At 38.9% G+C, this 26,477-nt stretch overlaps 1 protein-coding gene across 4 annotated transcripts in view; it reads right to left on the bottom strand.

Moving 5' to 3' along the window:
- CDC42BPB (CDC42 binding protein kinase beta) overlaps positions 1–26,477 on the bottom strand; it is a 422,828-nt gene that overhangs the window by 244,562 nt on the left and 151,789 nt on the right. For all 4 annotated transcript variants that reach the window (XM_053697422.1, XM_053697423.1, XM_053697424.1 and 1 more), the window contains exons 4-6: positions 10,728–10,823; positions 9,505–9,653; positions 290–383 (exon numbers count right to left, since the gene is read on the bottom strand). In XM_053697422.1, coding sequence (XP_053553397.1) covers positions 290–383; positions 9,505–9,653; positions 10,728–10,823 — 339 coding nt within the window. The remainder of the gene's footprint in view (positions 1–289; positions 384–9,504; positions 9,654–10,727; positions 10,824–26,477) is intronic.

Raw genomic sequence — 26,477 nt, 5'->3', positions numbered from 1 at the left:
AGACACTGATCTAAGGAAATACTGAGTTTAAAACCGAGACTAGAGTTTGCATGCTTTGAGGATGGCAAGTAAAGGGGTAAACTAGACAGATGATAATCTGACATATATATATATATATATATGTGTGCGTGTGTGTGTGTGTGTGACATCAAGTTGTTTTCCTCTTAATATGGGGTGGGGGAATTATATGTACTTTATACACAAAAAAATCTGCTAACCCCCCCCTATTATTGTAACCAGCATACAATACACTTACATATGATAATAAATTCAAGCAATGAGCACTTACCGTCCCATCATCATTCATCTTAAGACAAGACCCAAAGTCGGCTAGGCGAATATGACCGTTCATATCCAGAAGAACATTGTCTGGTTTTATATCCCTACAGACAAATTACAATTAGTTCATAAAGAGTTCAATACGGAGACAGCAAAATGATAATGATTTATCAAGGGGACTGATATGAACCATAAATAGGATGACATCTTCTGCATCCACATCACACTACAGCAAAGTGATAGGAGAGAATAAGGCTGCTCCTAATATTTCTTAACACTGACACTTCATATATATTTGTACAGAACCCTGGCTCTGCCATGTAGCTTAAAAATACAATTAAATAGATAGAAAGGTCACTATGCAATATACTTCAAATAGCAAAATACACATAGTAACATAGATGAGGGTGAAGGAATACAGAAGTCCATCAAATTCAATCTCTAAACAGTCTACCTGATTTACACGAAAGAAGCTAACAATTGAACTTACATTAAACAATTAGAAAGCCGACTCGTTTCACACAAGCAATCATATCCCTGAATCCTGTTTTTAGCTACAAATATAACTAAGCCAGTTTTAAATTTATCTAAGGTATTGGGATTTACTACCTTCTTAGGCAAGATGTTCCGCAATTTATTTGCTCTTATCGTGCAAAAATGTTTACGTTGCCGAGGATTAAATCCCCTTTCCTACAGCCTTAAATTGTGACCTTATGTCACAAACAACTGCCTTGGAAAAAATTGGGCCTTTAAAAAATTGATAACAATCATATCACCGCTCAAGCGCAAACACACACATTTTGGCTACCCTCTCTTTAGTTTAAATCCTTCAATCCCCTTATTATAGTTTTGTGGTCCTTCTCTGAACTTTCTAATTCTGCAATGTTGCTTTTTAAAATTGGTCCAAAGAACTGCACTCCATATTCAAAGTGAGGTCTTACCAGGGATTTACACAGTGACACAGACTTAAGATGTATTTCCTTGCAGCTATGCCTCTCAATATATGCTAGTATTTTATTAGCCTTAGAAGCCTCTGCCTTGTATAGTATTTTTAGCTTGTATCTATAAATACGCCTAAATCCTTTTCCTCCTGTTTTGCTAAATCTAATTCCTTTTAAATAATGGGTAGCATGCATATTTTTTCATCCACAATGTAGAACCTTACATTTACTAATATTAAATCTCATTTGCCATTTACCAGCCCATTCCTCCAATTTTTGCAAATTCCCTTGCAAAGGAATTACATCCTGCACTGACCTAATCACCTTACACAGCTTTGTATAATTTGCAAAAATAGAGATGTTACTATGTAATCCTTCCTCCAAGTCATTTATAAATTTTATATATATATATATATATATATATATATATATATATATATATATATATATATATATATATATATATATATATATATATATATATATATATATATATATATATATAAATATAAAAGAACAGGAACCATCACCAATCCATGGGGGAACCCACTAATTACTTTTGTCCAATCTGAATATGATCCATTTACTACAACACATTGCACTCCGTCTTTTATCCAGTTATTTATCCTTTAGTTAACATTTTTCAGATATCCCCAGTCCCCTAATTTTGTACAATAATCTCTCAATGTGGCACTGTATCAAAACCTTAGCAAAATCCAAGTAAATCACATCAACTGATTCAGCTTTATCTATATTTTTACTTACCTCCTCATAGAATCTAATTAGATTTGTTTGACAATCTAATACTCTTAAAATCATGCGGATTTAAACTCATAATCTTGTTTTTCACATTATATCATTGAATATAATAATTCCTTATAAACCCTTCCAGTATCTTTCCCACTAGTGATGTCAAGCTTACTGGTCTATAGCTTCCTGAATCAGTCCCGCTTCTATTTTTAAAATGAAACACCACATCAGCGTTACGCCAGTCCTGGGGTACCATACCAGAGGATGAGTCTTGAAAAATTAAGAACAGAGGTTCGGCTATGACCATGCTAAATTGCCTTAGAACATTTGGGTATATTCCATCTGGACCTGGAGCTTTATTTACCTTGATAGTATCTATCTTTTTCCTAATGTCATCTAGAGATAACCCACTTATTGGTATGGGCTTGTATGTTCTAGTTTATTTCAATATTTCCCCCATTGGTTCCTCTCTTGTGTACAATGAATAAAATAAATTGTTTAGCACCTCAGCCTTTCCCTGGTCACTGCTAATCATGCCACCCTTCTCAAATTTTAATGTACCTGTATTTTCCTTATTTTGCAATTTGTATACTTAAAAAAAACTTTTTGGTTTGGTATTAGAATGCTTTGCAATAACTCTTTCATTTTTCAATGTCGGCTAATCTGATCGCTCTTTGTTACATTCCTTATTATTGTAATGATAAATCTGTACTTTTTTTTTTTAACAACAATTTAAATGCCCTACGTTTTTCCCTAATTTATCTTAACACATTGTATTTAGCCACATTGGATTAGATTTATATATTTTACTTCTATAACCATGTGGTATGTGTTAATGTGTACATTTAACAATATTTTAAATGTTTTCCATTTATCCTCTTTTTTAGAGAATAATTTGTCCCTATTTATGCTATTTAACAATTTACTTAAATCATTAAATTTTGCTTTTTTTTTTTAAATTAAAAGTTTTGGTTGAACACTGCTTATGGAAGGTTATTTCAAATCTGACCACGTTCAGATCACTGTTGCCCAAATGTTCTTTAACTTTTATGTTTGATATTATTTATATATTATTTGATAGCACTAAATCCAGTATAGCTTTATTTTTAATTGGCTCATTTATTAATTGTGACATGAAGTTATCTTTTAGCATATTTAAAACAATTGTATTGCTAGTTTTATTGGCCTAATTTATTTCAGGGTAGTTAAACTTCCATAATTACTATTATTATATATTATTATATTATAAGCAGTATTTGCTAATTGCATTGGCAGCCAAGTTTCCTCCATGACACTAATGTTGAGGGGCTTGCAAAATGTACATAATACTTTTTTGGGACTCTTTATTTTAATCCACACTGTCATCATAAAAATCCTCTATTATTGTAGATTTAACACAATGCAAGTTCCTCCTCCCCTTTTATTACCCCTAAGGTATAACCCTCTAATCTTACTGCCCTGTCATGTGAATCATCCCACTTGGTTTCAGGTATGCTAATATCATCAAATTCCTCTTCTGCTGCTCCCCCATTTTACCCATCAGCTTCTTGCATTTGTTGTCATATAAACATCACACCTTCTCAGAGTCACCAGTGACATTTAAAATGTGAGTTAAACAACTTTCCAGTTTATTTCTATTATTAATTTTGCATTGCTATCCTAGTATTCTTTGTTAAAGCGTAATCCAAGATGAACTCGGGAGCGTACACGTGTCTTTAGCCATCAGGGAGCAGTGTTTGCAACAATAGTTATACACAATTGCAAACTTTGCTGCAATAGTGTCTGTAGCATTCTATGGCAACAGTGTTTGCAACTTTGTATAACTTTGATATAAACATTGTTGCAAACACTGCCGCCAGATGACTAAAGACATGTGCCCAACCCTGAGCTCACCTAGGATTACTCTTTAACAAAAGGATACCATGAAAACTAAGCAAAATTAATCATAAAAGTAAACTGAAAAGTTGTTTAAAATGTCAGGTTCTATCCAATCCATATAAGTTTAATTTTGACTTTCCTGTCCCTTTTCTTTCATAAGGTGGTGAGTCTCCACAATTCAAAAGCACTTGATCCCGTCTACCTCTCTAGTATGCTAGTCTAATCTTTGCATCACAGGAGGAAGGTCAAGAATTGAGCTGCTCCAGATTCTTTGTTGAGAGGGGACCGGAGACTGATTTGAAGCCTATTTTCCCCCTCAGAGAGCGGCTACTGAGAGACAGATGGTAGAGGAGTATGGGACAGTGACACAATTACTCCAAGTGAAGGATTTGGTCACAAGGTTACCACAGGTGTCGCAGGGACCAGCCCTTAGCCTCACTTAAGTCCTTTGCTGTAATGTGCTCAGCACTGAGTGGGCTCTTTACAAGGAAGAGTTTTTTTTTCTGAAGCTGGTAAGCGAGGCCATTTTCATGCACTCACATAGCCCACAGGTTATTAGTAGACACATATTGTATAGTACATCATAGCCAGTGGACCTTTTTATATCTTCACCCCATTTTTTTCCCCTTCAGTTAAAACAAAGTCTTTTTTCAAGTTGCTTTTTTCCTTACAGACCATGCTCATTCAGCACATGCTGGTGTCCTGTCAGAATAAGCTACCCGTCAGAAAAAGCTAAACTAGCACTGCGCATGCGCTATTTCACCTCATCACATTCCAAAACTGTAACACAAATATGTTTGAAATGCTGTGACCTCAGACAGCACATGCAGAGTTATAGGGTAGCTTTTTCTGAAGGTGAAAAAAATCCCTCAAGCTATGCGCCTCTGACCGTTTGCTGACCAACATGCGTATTTAAAGAAGTAGCTTGTTCTGACGGATATTATTTGTTGCTTTCTCAAAGAATCTCTTTGTATTCCACAACTAAACCATCTGTATTCTGGAGGATAGATCGCCAGTCCAATTCTCAGGGGCATCCTTTGCCCATACAACTTGGATAATAATCCAGTCAGACGCAAGTCTCAACTTGGGGTGCCGTGTGGGGGTTTAGAAGAGCACAAGGAGTTTGGTCTCCTCAGGAAGTGAGTTTTCCAATAAATATCTTGGAACTCTGTGCCATCTGCACCCTTTGAAGCAACCTTTGGAAGGAAAGTTCTCCAGGCAGCAGTGTTTGGGATTTAGGTGCCTGCCTTTTTCAAAACGTTTTGTTCCGCTCCACAGCTTGGGTATTAGTTCAGGAGTAATGGATCTCATAGACTCTCACCACCTTATGAAAACAAAATGTATGCTTACCTAATAAATTAATTTCTTTCATGGTGTTAGTGCACAAGCCCCGCCAGATTTTTAGTTACGTTTTTTTTTTCTGGGGGCAGTTCTAGTTTGCACCTCATTTTCCCTACTTTTTTCTATGTATCATTGTTTGGCTATACGTCAGAATGGCATATCAGAGAGGTGGGAGGGAGGAAGTGTCCTTGAAAGCTTATTTTTGCCTTCTCGTATTGGTGAGGAGCTGAATCCCAAGAGTAGTGGATCGTGAACTCTCACCGACATGAAATACATTATTTATCAGGTAAGTTAAGTCTTCACTGAGGCAATACACCCAAATGTCAGCTCTCTGAACAGCAAGGTGGATACAAATAAATTATTTTAAAAATGAATGAAATTACCATATAAGGAGAATGTGCACAATTTGATAAAGTAAATTGGATTTTTTATTCATCTTAAATTGGGTGATCTATCTATCTGAATCATGGGGGAAAAAAATGACTTTAGTGTCCCTTTATTAATCTGCACACTGTTAATTTAAGGTTTGTGCAGTTTTATGTATAGTATCAGTATTTTTGTGGCATCTTGTCCATGCTGCAGAAGAGACCACTACCTCTATCCATATCCCAACATAAACATGACCTGGGTAACCTAAGTGCCAGATACGCTCAGCTGTCAGCTCAATTAATTGAAAGTATTTATTCTATTTATTATATTGTGTAGATTAAACCCAGCAGCCAATGAATGCCAACACAATAAAATTAGCTACAACCAGCAACCAATGAATACCAATACGATATTAGCTACACCCAGCAGCCAATGAATGCCAACACAATGATATTAGCTACACCCAGCAGCCAATGAATGCCAACACAATGATATTAGCTACACCCAGCAGCCAATAAATGCCAACACAATAAAATTAAGCTACACCCAGCAGCCAATGAATGCCAATACGATATTAGCTACACTCAGCAGCCAATGAATACCAATACGATATTAGCTACACCCAGCAGCCAATGAATGCCAACACAATGATATTAGCTACACCCAGCAGCCAATAAATGCCAATACAACTATATTAGCTACACCCAGCAGCCAATAAATGCTAACGCTGTATGAGCTGCATACCAAATACAATGAGCACTAACAACTGTGACCTGATTTGGGACGTGTGGGTGAAGTGGCCGAGCACTGATGTGATGCAATCTACTGCTGTTTGGTGGTGTATTGAACACTTCATGTTAAGTCCCTTATATATGAGCTGAAGTGCTCTTTTCTGTGTCCTGTGCTGACCCCGCAGGAGACATTGCATATCTCACCACAAATCTCAGTCCGTCAGGTGCTCCCCTCCCTAAAGAATCTGCAAATGTCAGAGGCTCATTATGACCATATTCCAAATCACATGTGATGTGCCCTGGATTCTACTTCAGCAGTGACAATTCAAAAAGGTGTCACTCATAGGGACTTTAAAAGTGTAAAGAAAATGCTCTAATTTGTTACCACATTTTATTACTGCACTATTGCTTGCACAAATTAATTAAACACATAGTTAAAGTCCACTCCACAACAGGAATGCACTGCTGGTAAATAACTGAAAACATATGGTGAGCCAATTACAAGAGTTCTATGCTATGTGTGTAGCCACCAATCAATAGCTATGCTTTTCAACAAAGGATACCAAAACAATAACGTTAATTTTTTTTTATAGAAGTGAATTTTAAAGTCTTAAAATTGCATGTTCCATATGAATTACAAAAGTAAATTTTTTACTTTCAAGTACCATGATCAGTGTGTGTCAAATTTGTAATCTTTTAATACAAGATCTTCCTTGATAAACATGCACGTCAGTGAAAGAGTTAAAGCAAATTAAAGTAAAGAATGCTACCGAGTCACTGTACAAACATGGGAGTCTAGCCCTTCTTGGCATTGCAAAATAAAAACAAACGAAGCTAGTGCAAATATTGACTAAAATTGTCTAGAAGTGTAATTGGAGATGTGGGAATGACCATCTGCATGAAACGCAATAATGTAAAAGATAACACCTTTACAGATTCAGTATACGTCAGTATGACTGATAAATGCGCATCAAAACAATCAGAAAAATGACCGAAACAGGAACAAATTCAATAGGCACACACAAGATCCTGTGAATGTTAAAAAGTCAATCGTGTAAAAGCTGAACTGACCTGGGTGCAAAGGGGTTAAAGAGAAAGTTAAAAGTACTGTTTAGAAGCTGCAGAGCAATGTTGGTCACAAGCGGATACAGATGGATAAGATAAGACGGATGGGTAAGAGCAGGTTAGTAAATGATCAGCTGATTATTTCACCTGTGCTCTAGTTCAGCTCTGATGAAAACCTGGCCTGTTGGGGGAACCTGAGGTTAAGAAACACTGCTTTAAAAGAATTAGAGCACGTAATTATTTCACTATTGTTGCCATTTTAGAGCAAATGTAAGTTCCGCCCTTGCTGCACAAGTATTAGGAAATAAAAGAAGAAAGGTAGAAGAGAAGAAACCAATTGTAGGGTGTGTAACAATGTGTGGAAGGTGTGCTCTGTGTAATACAAAAGCTTACTTGGGACTTACGTTCTACAAATCATACAAGAGTTACCTGTGTAATACAAAAGCTTACTTGGGACTTACGTTCTATAAATCATACAACAGTTACCTGTGTAATACAAAAGCTTACTTGGGACTTACGTTCTATAAATCATACAACAGTTACCTGTGTAATACAAAAGCTTACTTGGGACTTACGTTCTATAAATCATACAACAGTTACCTGTGTAATACAAAAGCTGACTTGGGGACTTACGTTCTATAAATCATACAACAGTTACCTGTGTAATACAAAAGCTTACTTGGGACTTACGTTCTATAAATCATACAAGAGTTACCTGTGTAATACAAAAGCTTACTTGGGACTTACGTTCTACAAATCATACAAGAGTTACCTGTGTAATACAAAAGCTTACTTGGGACTTACGTTCTATAAATCATACAAGAGTTACCTGTGTAATACAAAAGCTTACTTGGGACTTACGTTCTACAAATCATACAAGAGTTACCTGTGTAATACAAAAGCTTACTTGGGACTTACGTTCTATAAATCATACAAGAGTTACCTGTGTAATACAAAAGCTTACTTGGGACTTACGTTCTACAAATCATACAAGAGTTACCTGTGTAATACAAAAGCTTACTTGGGACTTACGTTCTACAAATCATACAAGAGTTACCTGTGTAATACAAAAGCTTACTTGGGACTTACGTTCTACAAATCATACAAGAGTTACCTGTGTAATACAAAAGCTTACTTGGGACTTACGTTCTACAAATCATACAAGAGTTACCTGTGTAATACAAAAGCTTACTTGGGACTTACGTTCTATAAATCATACAAGAGTTACCTGTGTAATACAAAAGCTTACTTGGGACTTACGTTCTATAAAGCATACAAGAGTTACCTGTGTAATACAAAAGCTTACTTGGGACTTACGTTCTATAAATCATACAAGAGTTACCTGTGTAATACAAAAGCTTACTTGGGACTTGCGTTCTATAAATCATACAAGAGTTACCTGTGTAATACAATAGCTTACTTGGGACTTACGTTCTATAAATCATACAAGAGTTACCTGTGTAATACAAAAGCTTACTTGGGACTTACGTTCTATAAATCATACAAGAGTTACCTGTGTAATACAAAAGCTTACTTGGGACTTACGTTCTATAAATCATACAAGAGTTACCTGTGTAATACAATAGCTTACTTGGGACTTACGTTCTATAAATCATACAAGAGTTACCTGTGTAATACAAAAGCTTACTTGGGACTTACGTTCTACAAATCATACAAGAGTTACCTGTGTAATACAATAGCTTACTTGGGACTTACGTTCTATAAATCATACAAGAGTTACCTGTGTAATACAATAGCTTACTTGGGACTTACGTTCTATAAATCATACAAGAGTTACCTGTGTAATACAAAAGCTTACTTGGGACTTACGTTCTATAAATCATACAAGAGTTACCTGTGTAATACAATAGCTTACTTGGGACTTACGTTCTATAAATCATACAAGAGTTACCTGTGTAATACAAAAGCTTACTTGGGACTTACGTTCTATAAATCATACAAGAGTTACCTGTGTAATACAAAAGCTTACTTGGGACTTACGTTCTACAAATCATACAAGAGTTACCTGTGTAATACAAAAGCTTACTTGGGACTTACGTTCTATAAATCATACAAGAGTTACCTGTGTAATACAAAAGCTTACTTGGGACTTACGTTCTATAAATCATACAAGAGTAAACAAGAGTTACCTGTGTACATAATGCAACTGATGAATGGAATGTATGGCAAGAACCATTTCCGCAAGGTAAAATCTGGACATATCTTCAGGAAGTCGATCTTCAAATTTACTGAGAAGAGTCAACAGGTCCCCACCTACATAGTAATCCATGACTAGATACTGTGCACATAAAAAGAGAGATAGGAGAGTTACAAATGACCATAGCTTACACCAGATACATTTACCAGCACTTGCCTACATACATATAAAGCCCACTTTGCAATTGTGATGTAAATGTAACTGAAAAATACTAAACCCACATTTTTTCTTTAATGACTCAGAGCATGCAATTGTAAGCAACTTTCTAATTTGTCTTTGTTCTCTTGCTATCTTTATTTGAAAAGCAGGAATGTAAAGCTTAGGAGCCAGCCCATTTTAGGTTCAGCACCCTGGATAGCGCTTGCTTATTGGTGGCTACATTTAACCACCAATCAAGCAAGCGCAACCCAGGTGATGAACCAAAATTGGGCCGGCTACTAAGCTTTACATTCCTGCTTTTCAACTAAAGATAACAAGAACAAAGAAAAATTGATTACAGGAGTACATTAGAAAGTTGTTTAAAATTGCATGCTCTATCCGATTCATTAAAGGGACACTAAACCCAATTTTTTTCTTTCACGATTCAAATAGAGCAGCAATTTTAAGGAACTTTCTAATTTACTCCTATTATCAATTTTTCTTCGTTCTCTTGTTATCTTTATTTAAAAAGCAGGAATATGATGCATGGGAGTCAGCCCATTTTTGGTTAAGAACCTGGGTTATGCTTGCTTATTAGTGGGTAAATGTAAGCCTCCAATAAGCAAGCGCTATCCATGGTGCTGAACCTAAAATGGGCTGGCTGCTAAGATTTACATTCCTGCTTTTAAAAAAAAGATAGCAAGAGAACGAAGAAAAAATTGATAATAGGAGTAAATTAGAAAGTTGATTAAAAATGTCATGCTCTATCTGAATCATGAAAAAAAAATTGGGTTTAGTGTCCCTTTCATAATAAAACAACAAGTATTTTAATATTAGATTAGCTGTCATTTTAATTCAAAAAAGGCAAAGAAATGTATAGAGAGTAACATTGATGCACTGGGGTCAGTGATACAATTAACATTAGACTCATGCTATCCTCACTATAACAGTATTTATACTAAATATCAAGGTACTGGAAAGATGCATGTGCACACTAGCGAGGCTGAACACACATACCAAGAAGTTTTCATCTTGGAAAGCGTAGTGTAATGTAGTAATCCACTGACAATCTCCATTAACCAAAACATTTCGCTCTTCTCGAAAACAAGCTGTCTGTGGGGTTAGAAGCAAAATTATTACAAGGGATTTTTATAAATTATTACTCTAGACCAATGGTTTTCAAACCGGTCCTCAGACCTCCCTAACAGGACAGATTTTGAGGATATCTGAACTGGAGCACAGGTGAAGTAATCAGCTGATCAGTAAATATGGTTATTTACCTGCTCTTACCCAAGGTAATCCTGAAAATCTGGCTTGTTAGGGAGGTCTGAGGAAAGGTTTGAAAACCAGTGCTCTAAACTGTACTTTGCAAGATACAAATTATGTTTATTGTTTGTATAAACTGTATTTCCTTTCATTCGAACAAAACAAATAAATATTGACTGGTGAGTATAAAGCTTTGTGCCACAGAATAAATTAAATACTTTTCACAGGCATAAAAGGGACATGAAACAGTGCTCCTTTAGTAAGAAAAAATTATTTTAAATCAAAGTATAACATAAAAAGAAACAGATTGTGTTAAAAACAGCAAATAATTAGTTTTCTTGCTAAATAAGCACTTAGAAATTCTCAGTGTAGCCACTGCCTATAGTTACAAAAGGGACCTGACATGCTGGGAACTTAAGTTGCATTCTAGTTAAGATAAGAGTGTAGAATGGTGCGCAAGTGGACCCCTGCACATATACTAATCTGCTCCCAAAAAACAGATAGGATAGACACAAAGATACAAAGAAAAGATTTGTATATGTGAGCTAGACAGCTAAGGGGTTAACCCCTTAGCTGTCTAGCGCACATATACAAATCTTTTCTTTGTATCTTTAAGTTGCATTCTGCCTCTACTGAGCATGGGCAAGAAACTTACTTTCTTTTTCTCTAGTATTCATTGAACATTATGTTAGCTCATGTTGCTCTAGAAGATTTATGACATTAAGTCTTCCTTTTAAAATGATTAAATATATATTGCATTCATTTCTACTAAGTATAACCCACTGCTTAGAGCTTTTTTCTTTGTTGTATATCGCTTCCCTCATATCCATCATCCTCCTACCGATATATTTGGAGAGAAGAATTTAGAGGAAAAAACAGACTGTCGTCTCCAACAACTGCTCAAGGAATATATCAAATATGGTCTTTATATGAAAAACCTAATTTTTCATAAATATAAAATCTTTTTCTCTCACATTCTAGTGATAATAAAGTAATAAAACTTGACTAGATGTAAGAAACAGCAGGTAGGTTCTACAGATGCTTTATACCTGGATCATTACGAGGCCTTGACTTTATGAGAAACAGCTTTCACATTCAAAAGAGTGGGGATTTCTCAACAAATCTAATATACAATGGAGAAACAGATCCCCAGAATCTTTATAGCAGGTGCACCACCCAGCTAAAATTGTAGCCAATATTAAACTAAAATGAGCTCATAGCTAAGAAGTTACATTTTTATTACACAAATCATTAATGGGTTAGAACTCTCCATTTTTACAGAAATAAATAGTACACAATCAGAAAGTTCAACTCATACACTTTTAAAAACACTTACTTGTTCTTAGAAACTAAGCTTGCATAATTATAAAATTTATATTCTCATTTCTGTATAACACGGATCCTGAGACCGACCCTAATAGAGGGCTGGATTCACTGTTCTTACATAGAAATCTTTTAGTCAATCGTGCGACAGAGCCGATGCATGTATTTGAATGCTAATGAAGCAGTGTTCGCATGCGCATTCTTAATTATGGGCATTTGGATGTGCAATGCGTTGTCTAAACCAGTTGCTAATGCGCATGCGGAATGCCATTACTGTTCTACCTAGGTAGAACTCGGCAATTTGTCAATATAATTAGAATAAAGATGGGCTTGGCAGAATCAATTATTTCAGCAGAAATTTACAGGTAAACTGTAAAGATTAGCTGATAGATGTGATATAATGTTTAAAAAAAAATGCAAAGTTTTAAATTTAAATACATTTATGTTAAATTATGCAATGAATTTGTGCTTTGGATAGCAGAAAATTATATATTAGAAAATATTACACTACCCCCACCCGGCTACTTTATAATGTCACCTGGCTGGCTAAATTGTCTATGGAGAACACTGAATCCAGTTGGCCAAAATAGTCCTGAAATTTTTCTAACCCTTTCGGGAACTAGAGAGGAGCACAAAAAAAAAAAACAAACCCAAGGCCGATTGTCGGATATTTGCTGGTTACAGATGATAGACAAGGGAATAAATACAAAAGTCAGTGTATAAGATCTTCTTTCTCATTCTCCATATTAGGGTAGAAACAGGCAGAGAGTTAATTGCCTAGGAGAAGGCTCACAAAACCATTGTATTCTGAAGAAAGATAATTTAAAAAAAAAAAAAAAAAAAAAAAAAAAAGAACCAAAAGGAGCACCCCAAGCTAGACAGAGCAATCAGTCTTTAAAGTCAACTTCAAAGACAACTTAAAGGGACATGTTACCCATATGCTAAATGACTTGAAAGTGATGCAACATATTTGTAAAAAGCAGGACTAGAAAATGTCCCATGAGGAAGACATTTCAAAATGTCTTCAGCTAAACTAAGGAGGCAAATAAAGTGACTGAGCATGCTAGATACAAGCTCTATTGAGGAGAGAAATATATTAAACACATTATCTCCTGACTAGATCACCTGCCATAAGCTCAGAGATGGTTTCCAAGCGTATAAAACGGTTTCCCAGAGCGGCTACTGTCAAGCCTAATGGTCACCATGCAATTCTATTGATTTGGAGTTTCCCTAAATATCTGTGTGGACTTTGTCAGAATAAACCAATCCCTGAAAACTTGTTACCAATAAGGAAACTGGCTATGACACAGCCTTTGTGACTCACAGATTATTTCTGTGCTGGAAAAGATGATGATTCTTTAGAACAGGGCTCGAGAAGCACAGGAGCCAGGGAGTCACTGGCTCCTAGAATTTTACCTCTGGGTTATGTGTGTTATGCTCCATATATCTATTTACAAAATACCACTGTCTGGCTCCTAAATATTCTTACTGGCTCCTACATTTTTAAACAGGTGTGTCGACTCCAGCTTTAGAGCCTATGGGGTGGGTGGTATTGTACCTGATAGACTAATACAAAACGAATTTAGCAGTTTTATTCAAATGAGAAAATTCTAGCCTTGAAGTATAAGCATCATATAACATACTTTTTTCGCTTCATATGTCTTAACGTGTTAAAAGTGCAAACCCTTTCAACTCCATATTTGTTCTTATTCTGCTCAAAAACATAATTTATGCTTACCTGATACATTTATTTCTCTTGTAGTGTATCCAGTCCACGGATCATCCATTACTTGTGGGATATTCTCCTTCCCAACAGGAAGTTGCAAGAGGATCACCCACAGCAGAGCTGCTATATAGCTCCTCCCCTAACTGTCATATCCAGTCATTCGACCGAAAACAAACAGAGAAAGGAGAAACCATAGGGTGCAGTGGTGACTGTAGTTTAATTAAAATTTAGACCTGCCTTAAAAGGACAGGGCGGGCCGTGGACTGGATACACTACAAGAGAAATAAATTTATCAGGTAAGCATAAATTATGTTTTCTCTTGTTAAGTGTATCCAGTCCACGGATCATCCATTACTTGTGGGATACCAATACCAAAGCTAAAGTACACGGATGATGGGAGGGACAAGGCAGGATTAAGCGGAAGGAACCACTGCCTGAAGAACCTTTCTCCCAAACACAGCCTCCGAAGGCTAGGCTTATTACGCTCCGAAGCCAAAAGGAAAGAGAGGTTGCCAAAGCTTTTTGACGTCTCCTCTGTCCAGAGTAAACGACAAACAGGAAAGATGTTTGACGAAAATCCTTAGTAGCTTGTAAGTAAAACTTCAAGGCACGGACTACGTCCAGATTATGTAAAAGACGTTCCTTCTTTGAAGAAGGATTAGGGCACAACGATGGAACAACAATCTCTTGATTGATATTCTTGTTAGAAACCACCTTAGGTAAAAACCCAGGTTTGGTACGCAGAACTACCTTATCTGCATGAAAAATCAGATAGGGAGAATCACATTGTAAGGCAGATAGCTCAGAGACTCTCCGAGCCGAGGAAATAGCCATCAAAAACAGAACTTTCCAAGATAAAAGTTTAATATCAATGGAATGAAGGGGTTCAAACGGAAGTCCTTGAAGAACCTTAAGAACCAAGTTTAAGCTCCACGGGGGAGCACAGGTTTAAACACAGGCTTAAATCTAACCAAAGCCTGGCAAAATGCCTGGAAGTCTGGAACCTCTGCCAGACGCTTGTGCAAAAGAATAGACAGAGCAGAAATCTGTCCCTTTAAGGAACTAGCTGATAATCCTTTGTCCAAGCCCTCTTGGAGAAAAGACAATATTCTAGGAATCCTAACTTTACTCCATGAGTAAGTCTTGGATTCACACCAATAAAGATATTTACTCCATATCTTGTGGTAGATTTTCCTGGTAACAGGCTTTCGTGCCTGTATTAAAGTATCAATGACTGACTCGGAGAAGCCACGCTTTGATAGAATCAAGCGTTCAATCTCCATGCAGTCAGTCTCAGAGAAATTAGATTTGGATGATTGAAAGGACCTTGTATCAGAAGGTCCTGTCTTAGAGGCAGAGTCCATGGTGGAAAGGATGACATGTCCACTAGGTCTGCATACCAAGTCCTGCGTGGCCACGCAGGTGCTATCAGAATCACTGACGCTCTCTCCTGTTTGATTTTGGCAATCAGCCGAGGGAGCAGAGGAAACGGTGGAAACACATAAGCCAGGTTGAAGAACCAAGGCGCTGCTAGCGCATCTATCAGCGTCGCTTCTGGGTCCCTGGACCTGGATCCGTAACAAGGAAGCTTGGCGTTCTGGCGAGACGCCATGAGATCCAACTCTGGTTTGCCCCAACGATGAATCAACTGAGCAAACACCTCCGGATGGAGTTCCCACTCCCCCGGATGGAAAGTCTGACGACTTAGAAAATCCGCCTCCCAGTTCTCCACGCCTGGGATATGGATTGCTGACAGGTGGCAAGAGTGGTACTCTGCCCAGCGAATTATTTTTGAGACTTCTAACATCGCTAGGGAACTCCTGGTTCCCCCTTGATGGTTGATGTAAGCCACAGTCGTGATGTTGTCCGACTGAAATCTGATGAACCTCAGTGTTGCTAACTGAGGCCAAGCCAGAAGAGCATTGAATATCGCTCTTAACTCCAGAATATTTATTGGAAGGAGTTTCTCCTCCTGAGTCCACGATCCCTGTGCCTTCAGGGAATTCCAGACTGCACCCCAACCTAGAAGGCTGGCATCTGTTGTTACAATTGTCCAATCTGGCCTGCGAAAGGTCATACCCTTGGACAGGTGTACCCGAAACAACCACCAGAGAAGAGAATCTCTGGTCTCTTGATCCAGATTTAGCAGAGGGGACAAATCTGTGTAATCCCCATTCCACTGACTCAGCATGCATAATTGCAGCGGTCTGAGATGAAGGCGCGCAAATGGCACTATGTCCATTGCCGCTACCATTAAGCCGATTACCTCCATACACTGAGCTACCGAAGGGCGCGGAATGGAGTGAAGAACACGGCAAGCATTTAGAAGTTTTGATAACCTGGACTCCGTCAGGTAAATTTTCATTTCTACAGAATCTATAAGAGTCCCTAAGAAGGAGACTCTTGTGAGTGGGGATAGAGAAATCTTTTCCTCGTTCACTTTCCTCCTGTGCGACCTCAGAAATGCCAGAACTATCTCTGTATGAGACTTGGCAACTTGAAAGCTTGACGCCTGTATCAGGATGTTGTCTAGATACGGAGCCACCGCTATGCCTCGCGGTCTTAGAACCGCCAGAAGTGAGCCCAGAACCTTTGTAAAGATTCTTGGGGCTGTAGCCAACCCGAAGGGAAGAGCTACAAATTGGTAATGCCTGTCTAGAAAGGCAAACCTTAAAAACCGATGATGATCTTTGTGAATCGGTATGTGAAGGTAGGCATCCTTTAAGTCCACTGTGGTCATGTACTGACCTTCTTGGATCATGGGTAGGATGGTCCGAATAGTTTCCATTTTGAAAGATGGAACTCTGAGGAATTTGTTTAAGATCTTTAGATCCAAAATTGGTCTGAAGGTTCCCTCTTTTTTGGGAACCACAAACAGATTTGAATAAAAAACATAATTTATGTAAGAACTTACCTGATAAATTCATTTCTTTCATATTAGCAAGAGTCCATGAGCTAGTGACGTATGGGATATACATTCCTACCAGGAGGGGCAAAGTTTCCCAAACCTCAAAATGCCTACAAATACACCCCTCACCACACCCACAAATCAGTTTAACGAATAGCCAAGAAGTGGGGTGATAAGAAAAAAGTGCGAAAGCATATAAAATAAGGAATTGGAATAATTGTGCTTTATACAAAAAAATCATAACCACCACAAAAAAAGGGCGGGCCTCATGGACTCTTGCTAATATGAAAGAAATGAATTTATCAGGTAAGTTCTTACATAAATTATGTTTTCTTTCATGTAATTAGCAAGAGTCCATGACCTAGTGATGTATGGGATAATGACTATCCAAGATGTGGATCTTTCCACGCAAGAGTCACTAGAGAGGGAGGGATAAAATAAAGACAGCCAATTCCTGCTGAAAATAATCCACACCCAAAATAAAGTTTAATGAAAAAAATAAACAGAAGATTCAAACTAAAAAAAGTATGCAAAGAGGACCAAGTTGCTGCTTTGCAAATCTGATCAACCGAAGCTTCATTCCTAAACGCCCAGGAAGTAGAAACTGACCTAGTAGAATGAGCTGTAATCCTTTGAGGCGGAGTTTTACCCGACTCGACATAGGCATGATGAATTAAAGATTTCAACCAAGATGCCAAAGAAATGGCAGAAGCTTTCTGGCCTTTTCTAGAACCGGAAAAGATAACAAATAGACTAGAAGTCTTTCGGAAAGACTTAGTAGCTTCAACATAATATTTCAAAGCTCTAACAACATCCAAAGAATGCAACGATTTCTCCTTAGAATTCTTAGGATTAGGACATAATGAGGGAACCACAATTTCTCTACTAATGTTGTTGGAATTCACAACCTTAGGTAAAAATTCAGAAGAAGTTCGCAACACCGCCTTATCCTGATGAAAAATCAGAAAAGGAGACTCGCAAGAAAGAGCAGATAATTCAGAGACTCTTCTGGCAGAAGAGATCGCCAAAAGGAACAAAACTTTCCAAGAAAGTAATTTAATGTCCAATGAATGCATGGGTTCAAAAGGAGGAGCTTGAAGAGCCCCCAGAACCAAATTCAAACTCCAAGGAGGAGAAATTGACTTAATGACAGGTTTTATACGAACCAAAGCTTGTACAAAACAATGAATATCAGGAAGATTAGCAATCTTTCTGTGAAAAAGAACAGAAAGAGCAGAGATTTGTCCTTTCAAAGAACTTGCGGATAAACCTTTATCTAAACCATCCTGAAGAAACTGTAAAATTTGCGGAATTCTAAAAGAATGCCAAGAAAAATGATGAGAAAGACACCAAGAAATATAAGTCTTCCAGACTCTATAATATATCTCTCTAGATACAGATTTACGAGCCTGTAACATAGTATTAATCACAGAGTCAGAGAAACCTATTTGACCAAGAATCAAGCGTTCAATCTCCATACCTTTAAATTTAAGGATTTGAAATCCTGATGGAAAAAAGGACCTTGCGACAGAAGGTCTGGTCTTAGCGGAAGAGTCCACGGATGGCAAGAGGCCATCCGGACAAGATTCGCATACCAAAACCTGTGAGGCCATGCCGTAGCTACCAGCAGAACAAACGAGCATTCCTTCAGAATCTTGGAGATTACTCTTGGAAGAAGAACTAGAGGCGGAAAGATATAGGCAGGATGATACTTCCAAGGAAGTGATAATGCATCCACTGCTTCCGCCTGAGGATCTCGGGATCTTGACACATACCTGTGAAGTTTCTTGTTTAGATGAGACACCATCAGATCTATTTCTGGAAGCTCCCACATTTGAACAATCTGAAGAAATACCTCTGGGTGAAGAGACCATTCGCCCGGATGCAACGTTTGGCGACTGAGATAATCCGCTTCCCAATTGTCTATACCTGGGATATGAACCGCAGAGATTAGACAGGAGCTGGATTCCGCCCAAACCAGAATTCGAGATACTTCTTTCATAGCCAGAGGACTGTGAGTCCCTCCTTGATGATTGATGTATGCCACAGTTGTGACATTGTCTGTCTGAAAACAAATGAACGATTCTCTCTTCAGAAGAGGCCAAGACTGAAGAGCTCTGAAAATTGCACGGAGTTCCAAAATATTGATCGGTAATCTCACCTCCTGAGATTCCCAAACTCCTTGTGCCGTCAGAGATCCCCACACAGCTCCCCAACCTGTAAGACTTGCATCTGTTGAAATTACAGTCCAGGTCGGAAGAACAAAAGAAGCCCCCTGAATTAAACGATGGTGATCTGTCCACCACGTTAGAGAGTGTCGTACAATCGGTTTTAAAGATATTAATTGAGATATCTTTGTGTAATCCCTGCACCATTGATTCAGCATACAGAGCTGAAGAGGTCGCATGTGAAAACGAGCAAAGGGGATCGCGTCCGATGCAGCAGTCATAAGACCTAGAATTTCCATGCATAAGGCTACCGAAGGGAATGAGTGTGACTGAAGGTTTCGACAAGCTGAAATCAATTTTAGACGTCTCTTGTCTGTCAAAGACAGAGTCATGGACACTGAATCTATCTGGAAACCCAGAAAGGTTACCCTTGTCTGAGGAATCAATTAACTTTTTAGTGAATTGATCCTCCAACCATGATCTTGAAGAAACAACACAAGTCGATTCGTATGAGATTCTGCTAAATGTAAAGACTGAGCAAGTACCAAGATATCATCCAAATAAGGAAATACCACAATACCCTGTTCTCTGATTACAGACAGAAGGGCACCGAGAACCTTTGTAAAAATTCTTGGAGCTGTAGCTAAGCCAAACGGCAGAGCCACAAACTGGTAATGTTTGTCCAGAAAAGAGAATCTCAGGAACTGATAATGATCTGGATGAATCGGAATATGCAGATATGCATCCTGTAAATCTATTGTGGACATATAATGCCCTTGCTGAACAAAAGGCAAGATAGTCCTTACACTTACCATTTTGAACGTTGGTATCCTTACATAACGATTCAATATTTTTAGATCCAGAACTGGTCTGAAGGAATTCTCCTTCTTTGGTACAATGAAGAGATTCGAATAAAACCCCAGCCCCTGTTCCAGAACTGGAACTGGCATAATTACTCCAGCCAACTCTAGATCTGAAACACATTTCAGAAATGCTTGAGCTTTCACTGGATTTACTGGGACACGGGAAAGAAAAAATCTCTTTGCAGGAGGTCTCATCTTGAAACCAATTCTGTACCCTTCTGAAACAATGTTCTGAATCCAAAGATTGTGAACAGAATTGATCCAAATTTCTTTGAAAAAACGTAACCTGCCCCCTACCAGCTGAGCTGGAATGAGGGCCGCACCTTCATGTGGACTTAGAAGCTGGCTTTGCTTTTCTAGAAGGCTTGGATTTATTCCAGACTGGAGATGGTTTCCAAACTGAAACTGCTCCTGAGGATGAAGGATCAGGTTTTTGTTCTTTGTTGAAACGAAAGGAACGAAAACGATTATTAGCCCTGTTTTTACCCTTATATTTTTTATCCTGTGGTAAAAAAGTTCCTTTCCCACCAGTAACAGTTGAGATAATAGAATCCAACTGAGAACCAAATAATTTGTTACCCTGGAAAGAAATGGAAAGTAGAGTCGATTTAGAAGACATATCAGCATTCCAAGTTTTAAGCCATAAAGCTCTTCTAGCTAAAATAGCTAGAGACATAAACCTGACATCAACTCTGATAATATCAAAAATGGCATCACAGATATAATTATTAGCATGTTGAAGAAGAAGAATAATATTATGAGAATCATGATCTGTTACTTGTTGCGCTAAAGTTTCCAACCAAAAAGTTGAAGCTGCAGCAACATCAGCCAATGATATAGCAGGTCTAAGAAGATTACCTGAACATAGATAAGCTTTTCTTAGAAAGGATTCAATTTTCCTATCTAAAGGATCCTTAAACGAAGTACCATCTGACGTAGGAATAGTAGTACGTTTAGCAAGGGTAGAAATAGCCCCATCAACTTTAGGGATTTTGTCCCAAAATTCTAATCTGTCAGACGGCACAGGATATAATTGCTTAAAACGTTTAGAAGGGGTAAATGAATTACCCAAATTATTCCATTCTCTGGAAATTACTTCAGAAATAGCACCAGGAACAGGAAAAACTTCTGGAATAACCACAGGAGATTTAAAGACCTTATCTAAACGTTTAGATTTAGTATCAAGAGGACCAGAATCCTCAATTTCTAAAGCAATTAGTACTTCTTTAAGTAAAGAACGAATAAATTCCATTTTAAATAAATATGAAGATCAGCATCAACCTCTGAGACAGAATCCTCTGAACCAGAAGAGTCATTAGAATCAGAATGATGATGTTCATTTAAAAATTCATGTGTATAAAGAGAAGTTTTAAAAGATTTTTTATGTTTACTAGAAGGAGGAATAACAGACATAGCCTTCTTGATGGATTCAGAAACAAAATCTCTTATGTTATCAGGAACATTCTGAACATTAGATGTTGATGGAACTGCAACAGGTAATGGTACATTACTAAAGGAAATATTATTTGCATTAACAAGTTTGTCATGACAATTAATACAAACAACAGCTGGAGGAACAGCTACCAAAAGTTTACAGCAGATACACTTAGCTTTGGAAGTTCCAGCACCAGACAGCGATTTTCCTGAAGTATCTTCTGACTCAGATGCAACGTGAGACATCTTGCAATATGTAAGAGAAAAAACAACATATAAAGCAAAATTGATCAAATTCCTTAAATGACAGTTTCAGGAATGGGAAAAAATGCCAAGGAACAAGCTTCTAGCAACCAGAAGCAAAGAAAAATGAAACTTAAATAATGTGGAGACAAAAGCGACGCCCATATTTTTTTAGCGGCAAATAAGATGCCCACATTATTTGGCGCCTAAATGCTTTTGGCGCCAAAAATGACGCCACGTCCGGAACGCCGACATTTTTGGCGCAAAAGAACGTAAAAAATGACGCAACTTCCGGCGACACGTATGACGCCGGAAACAGAAAAGATTTTTTGCGCCAAAAAAGTCCGCGCCAAGAATGACGCAATAAAATGAAGCATTTTCAGCCCCCGCGAGCCTAACAGCCCACAGGGAAAAAAGTCAAATTTTTAAGGTAAGAAAAATAATTGATTCAAGTGCATTATCCCAAATATGAAACTGACTGTCTGAAAATAAGGAATGTTGAACATCCTGAGTCAAGGCAAATAAATGTTTGAATACATATATTTAGAACTTAATTAAAAAAGTGCCCAACCATAGCTTAGAGTGTCACAGAAAATAAGACTTACTTACCCCAGGACACTCATCTACATGTTTGTAGAAAGCCAAACCAGTACTGAAACGAAAATCAGCAGAGGTAATGGTATATATATATATATAAGAGTATATCGTCGATCTGAAAAGGGAGGTAAGAGATGAATCTCTACGACCGATAACAGAGAACCTATGAAATAGACCCCGTAGAAGGAGATCATTGAATTCAAACAGGCAATACTCTCCTCACATCCCTCTGACATTCACTGCACGCTGAGAGGAAAACCGGGCTCCAACCTGCTGCGGAGCGCATATCAACGTAGAATCTAGCACAAACTTACTTCACCACCTCCATAGGAGGTGTAAAACTGATTTGTGGGTGTGGTGAGGGGTGTATTTGTAGGCATTTTGAGGTTTGGGAAACTTTGCCCCTCCTGGTAGGAATGTATATCCCATACGTCACTAGCTCATGGACTCTTGCTAATTACATGAAAGAAACCCTGTCCTTGTTCCGTCCGCGGAACTGGATGGATCACTCCCATAACTAGGAGGTCTTGCACACAGCGTAGGAATGCCTCTTTCTTTATCTGATTTGCAGATAGCCTTGAAAGATGAAATCTCCCTTGTGGAGGGGAAGCTTTGAAGTCCAGAAGATATCCCTGAGATATGATCTCCAACGAAATTATGAGAAAAAGAGAGGGCGCTAAGAGCTAAGTTCTCACCACATTTAGTCAAATAACAGGGGATACAAATGAAATTGAAATGAATACCTTTACTCACATTAAAATACAATTACAACATAACACATTAAAAAATAGAAGGGACGTCTCCCTTTAAAAATTGGATTACCACCTTAAAAATATAGAAATATGGAAAAAACAGAATTTATGTTTACCTGATAAATTGCTTTCTCCAACGGTGTGTCCGGTCCACGGCGTCATCCTTACTTGTGGGATATTCTCTTCCCCAACAGGAAATGGCAAAGAGCCCAGCAAAGCTGGTCACATGATCCCTCCTAGGCTCCGCCTACCCCAGTCATTCGACCGACGTTAAGGAGGAATATTTGCATAGGAGAAACCATATGATACCGTGGTGACTGTAGTTAAAGAAAATAAATTATCAGACCTGATTAAAAAACCAGGGCGGGCCGTGGACCGGACACACCGTTGGAGAAAGCAATTTATCAGGTAAACATAAATTCTGTTTTCTCCAACATAGGTGTGTCCGGTCCACGGCGTCATCCTTACTTGTGGGAACCAATACCAAAGCTTTAGGACACGGATGATGGGAGGGAGCAAATCAGGTCACCTAGATGGAAGGCACCACGGCTTGCAAAACCTTTCTCCCAAAAATAGCCTCAGAAGAAGCAAAAGTATCAAACTTGTAAAATTTGGTAAAAGTGTGCAGTGAAGACCAAGTCGCTGCCCTACATATCTGATCAACAGAAGCCTCGTTCTTGAAGGCCCATGTGGAAGCCACAGCCCTAGTGGAATGAGCTGTGATTCTTTCGGGAGGCTGCCGTCCGGCAGTCTCGTAAGCCAATCTGATGATGCTTTTAATCCAAAAAGAGAGAGAGGTAGAAGTTGCTTTTTGACCTCTCCTTTTACCGGAATAAACAACAAACAAGGAAGATGTTTGTCTAAAATCCTTTGTAGCATCTAAATAGAATTTTAGAGCGCGAACAACATCCAAATTGTGCAACAAACGTTCCTTCTTCGAAACTGGTTTCGGACACAGAGAAGGTACGATAATCTCCTGGTTAATGTTTTTGTTAGAAACAACTTTTGGAAGAAAACCAGGTTTAGTACGTAAAAACCACCTTATCTGCATGGAACACCAGATAAGGAGGAGAACACTGCAGAGCAGATAATTCTGAAACTCTTCTAGCAGAAGAAATTGCAACCAAAAACAAAACTTTCCAAGATAATAACTTAATATCAACGGAATGTAAGGGTTCAAACGGAACCCCCTGAAGAACTGAAAGAACTAAGTTGAGACTCCAAGGAGGAGTCAAAGGTTTGTAAACAGGCTTGATTCTAACCAGAGCCTGAACAAAGGCTTGAACATCTGGCACAGCTGCCAGCTTTTTGTGAAGTAACACAGACAAGGCAGAAATCTGTCCCTTCAGGGAACTTGCAGATAATCCTTTTTCCAATCCTTCTTGAAGGAAGGATAGAATCTTAGGAATCTTAACCTTGTCCCAAGGGAATCCTTTAGATTCACACCAACAGATATATTTTTTCCAAATTTTGTGGTAAATCTTTCTAGTTACAGGCTTTCTGGCCTGAACAAGAGTATCGATAACAGAATCTGAGAACCCTCGCTTCGATAAGATCAAGCGTTCAATCTCCAAGCAGTCAGCTGGAGTGAGACCAGATTCGGATGTTCGAACGGACCTTGAACAAGAAGGTCTCGTCTCAAAGGTAGCTTCCATGGTGGAGCCGATGACATATTCACCAGATCTGCATACCAAGTCCTGCGTGGCCACGCAGGAGCTATCAAGATCACCGACGCCCTTTCCTGATTGATCCTGGCTACCAGCCTGGGGATGAGAGGAAACGGCGGGAATACATAAGCTAGTTTGAAGGTCCAAGGTGCTACTAGTGCATCCACTAGAGCCGCCTTGGGATCCCTGGATCTGGACCCGTAGCAAGGAACTTTGAAGTTCTGACGAGAGGCCATCAGATCCATGTCTGGAATGCCCCACAGTTGAGTGACTTGGGCAAAGATTTCCGGATGGAGTTCCCACTCCCCCGGATGCAATGTCTGACGACTCAGAAAATCCGCTTCCCAATTTTCCACTCCTGGGATGTGGATAGCAGACAGGTGGCAGGAGTGAGACTCCGCCCATAGAATGATTTTGGTCACTTCTTCCATCGCCAGGGAACTCCTTGTTCCCCCCTGATGGTTGATGTACGCAACAGTTGTCATGTTGTCTGATTGAAACCGTATGAACTTGGCCCTCGCTAGCTGAGGCCAAGCCTTGAGAGCATTGAATATCGCTCTCAGTTCCAGAATATTTATCGGTAGAAGAGATTCTTCCCGAGACCAAAGACCCTGAGCTTTCAGGGATCCCCAGACCGCGCCCCAGCCCATCAGACTGGCGTCGGTCGTGACAATGACCCACTCTGGTCTGCGGAAGGTCATCCCTTGTGACAGGTTGTCCAGGGACAGCCACCAACGGAGTGAGTCTCTGGTCCTCTGATTTACTTGTATCCTCGGAGACAAGTTTGTATAGTCCCCATTCCACTGACTGAGCATGCACAGTTGTAATGGTCTTAGATGAATGCGCGCAAAAGGAACTATGTCCATTGCCGCTACCATCAAACCTATCACTTCCATGCACTGCGCTATGGAAGGAAGAGGAACGGAATGAAGTATCCGACAAGAGTCTAGAAGTTTTGTTTTTCTGGCCTCTGTCAGAAAAATCCTCATTTCTAAGGAGTCTATTATTGTCCCTAAGAAGGGAACCCTTGTTGACGGAGATAGAGAACTCTTTTCCACGTTCACTTTCCATCCGTGAGATCTGAGAAAGGCCAGGACAATGTCCGTGTGAGCCTTTGCTTGAGAAAGGGACGACGCTTGAATCAGAATGTCGTCCAAGTAAGGTACTACAGCAATGCCCCTTGGTCTTAGCACAGCTAGAAGGGACCCTAGTACCTTTGTGAAAATCCTTGGAGCAGTGGCTAATCCGAAAGGAAGCGCCACGAACTGGTAATGCTTGTCCAGGAATGCGAACCTTAGGAACCGATGATGTTCCTTGTGGATAGGAATATGTAGATACGCATCCTTTAAATCCACCGTGGTCATGAATTGACCTTCCTGGATGGAAGGAAGAATTGTTCGAATGGTTTCCATTTTGAACGATGGAACCTTGAGAAACTTGTTTAAGATCTTGAGATCTAAGATTGGTCTGAACGTTCCCTCTTTTTTGGGAACTACGAACAGATTGGAGTAGAACCCCATCCCTTGTTCTCCTAATGGAACAGGATGAATCACTCCCATTTTTAACAGGTCTTCTACACAACGTAAGAATGCCTGTCTTTTTATGTGGTCTGAAGACAACTGAGACCTGTGGAACCTCCCCCTTGGGGGAAGCCCCTTGAATTCCAGAAGATAACCTTGGGAGACTATTTCTAGCGCCCAAGGATCCAGAACATCTCTTGCCCAAGCCCGAGCGAAGAGAGAGAGTCTGCCCCCCACCAGATCCGGTCCCGGATCGGGGGCCAACATTTCATGCTGTCTTGGTAGCAGTGGCAGGTTTCT

The sequence above is a fragment of the Bombina bombina genome, chromosome 1, assembly GCF_027579735.1.
Source record: "Bombina bombina isolate aBomBom1 chromosome 1, aBomBom1.pri, whole genome shotgun sequence".
NCBI lineage: Eukaryota > Metazoa > Chordata > Amphibia > Anura > Bombinatoridae > Bombina > Bombina bombina.
This window is presented reverse-complemented; position numbering and strand designations above follow the sequence as displayed.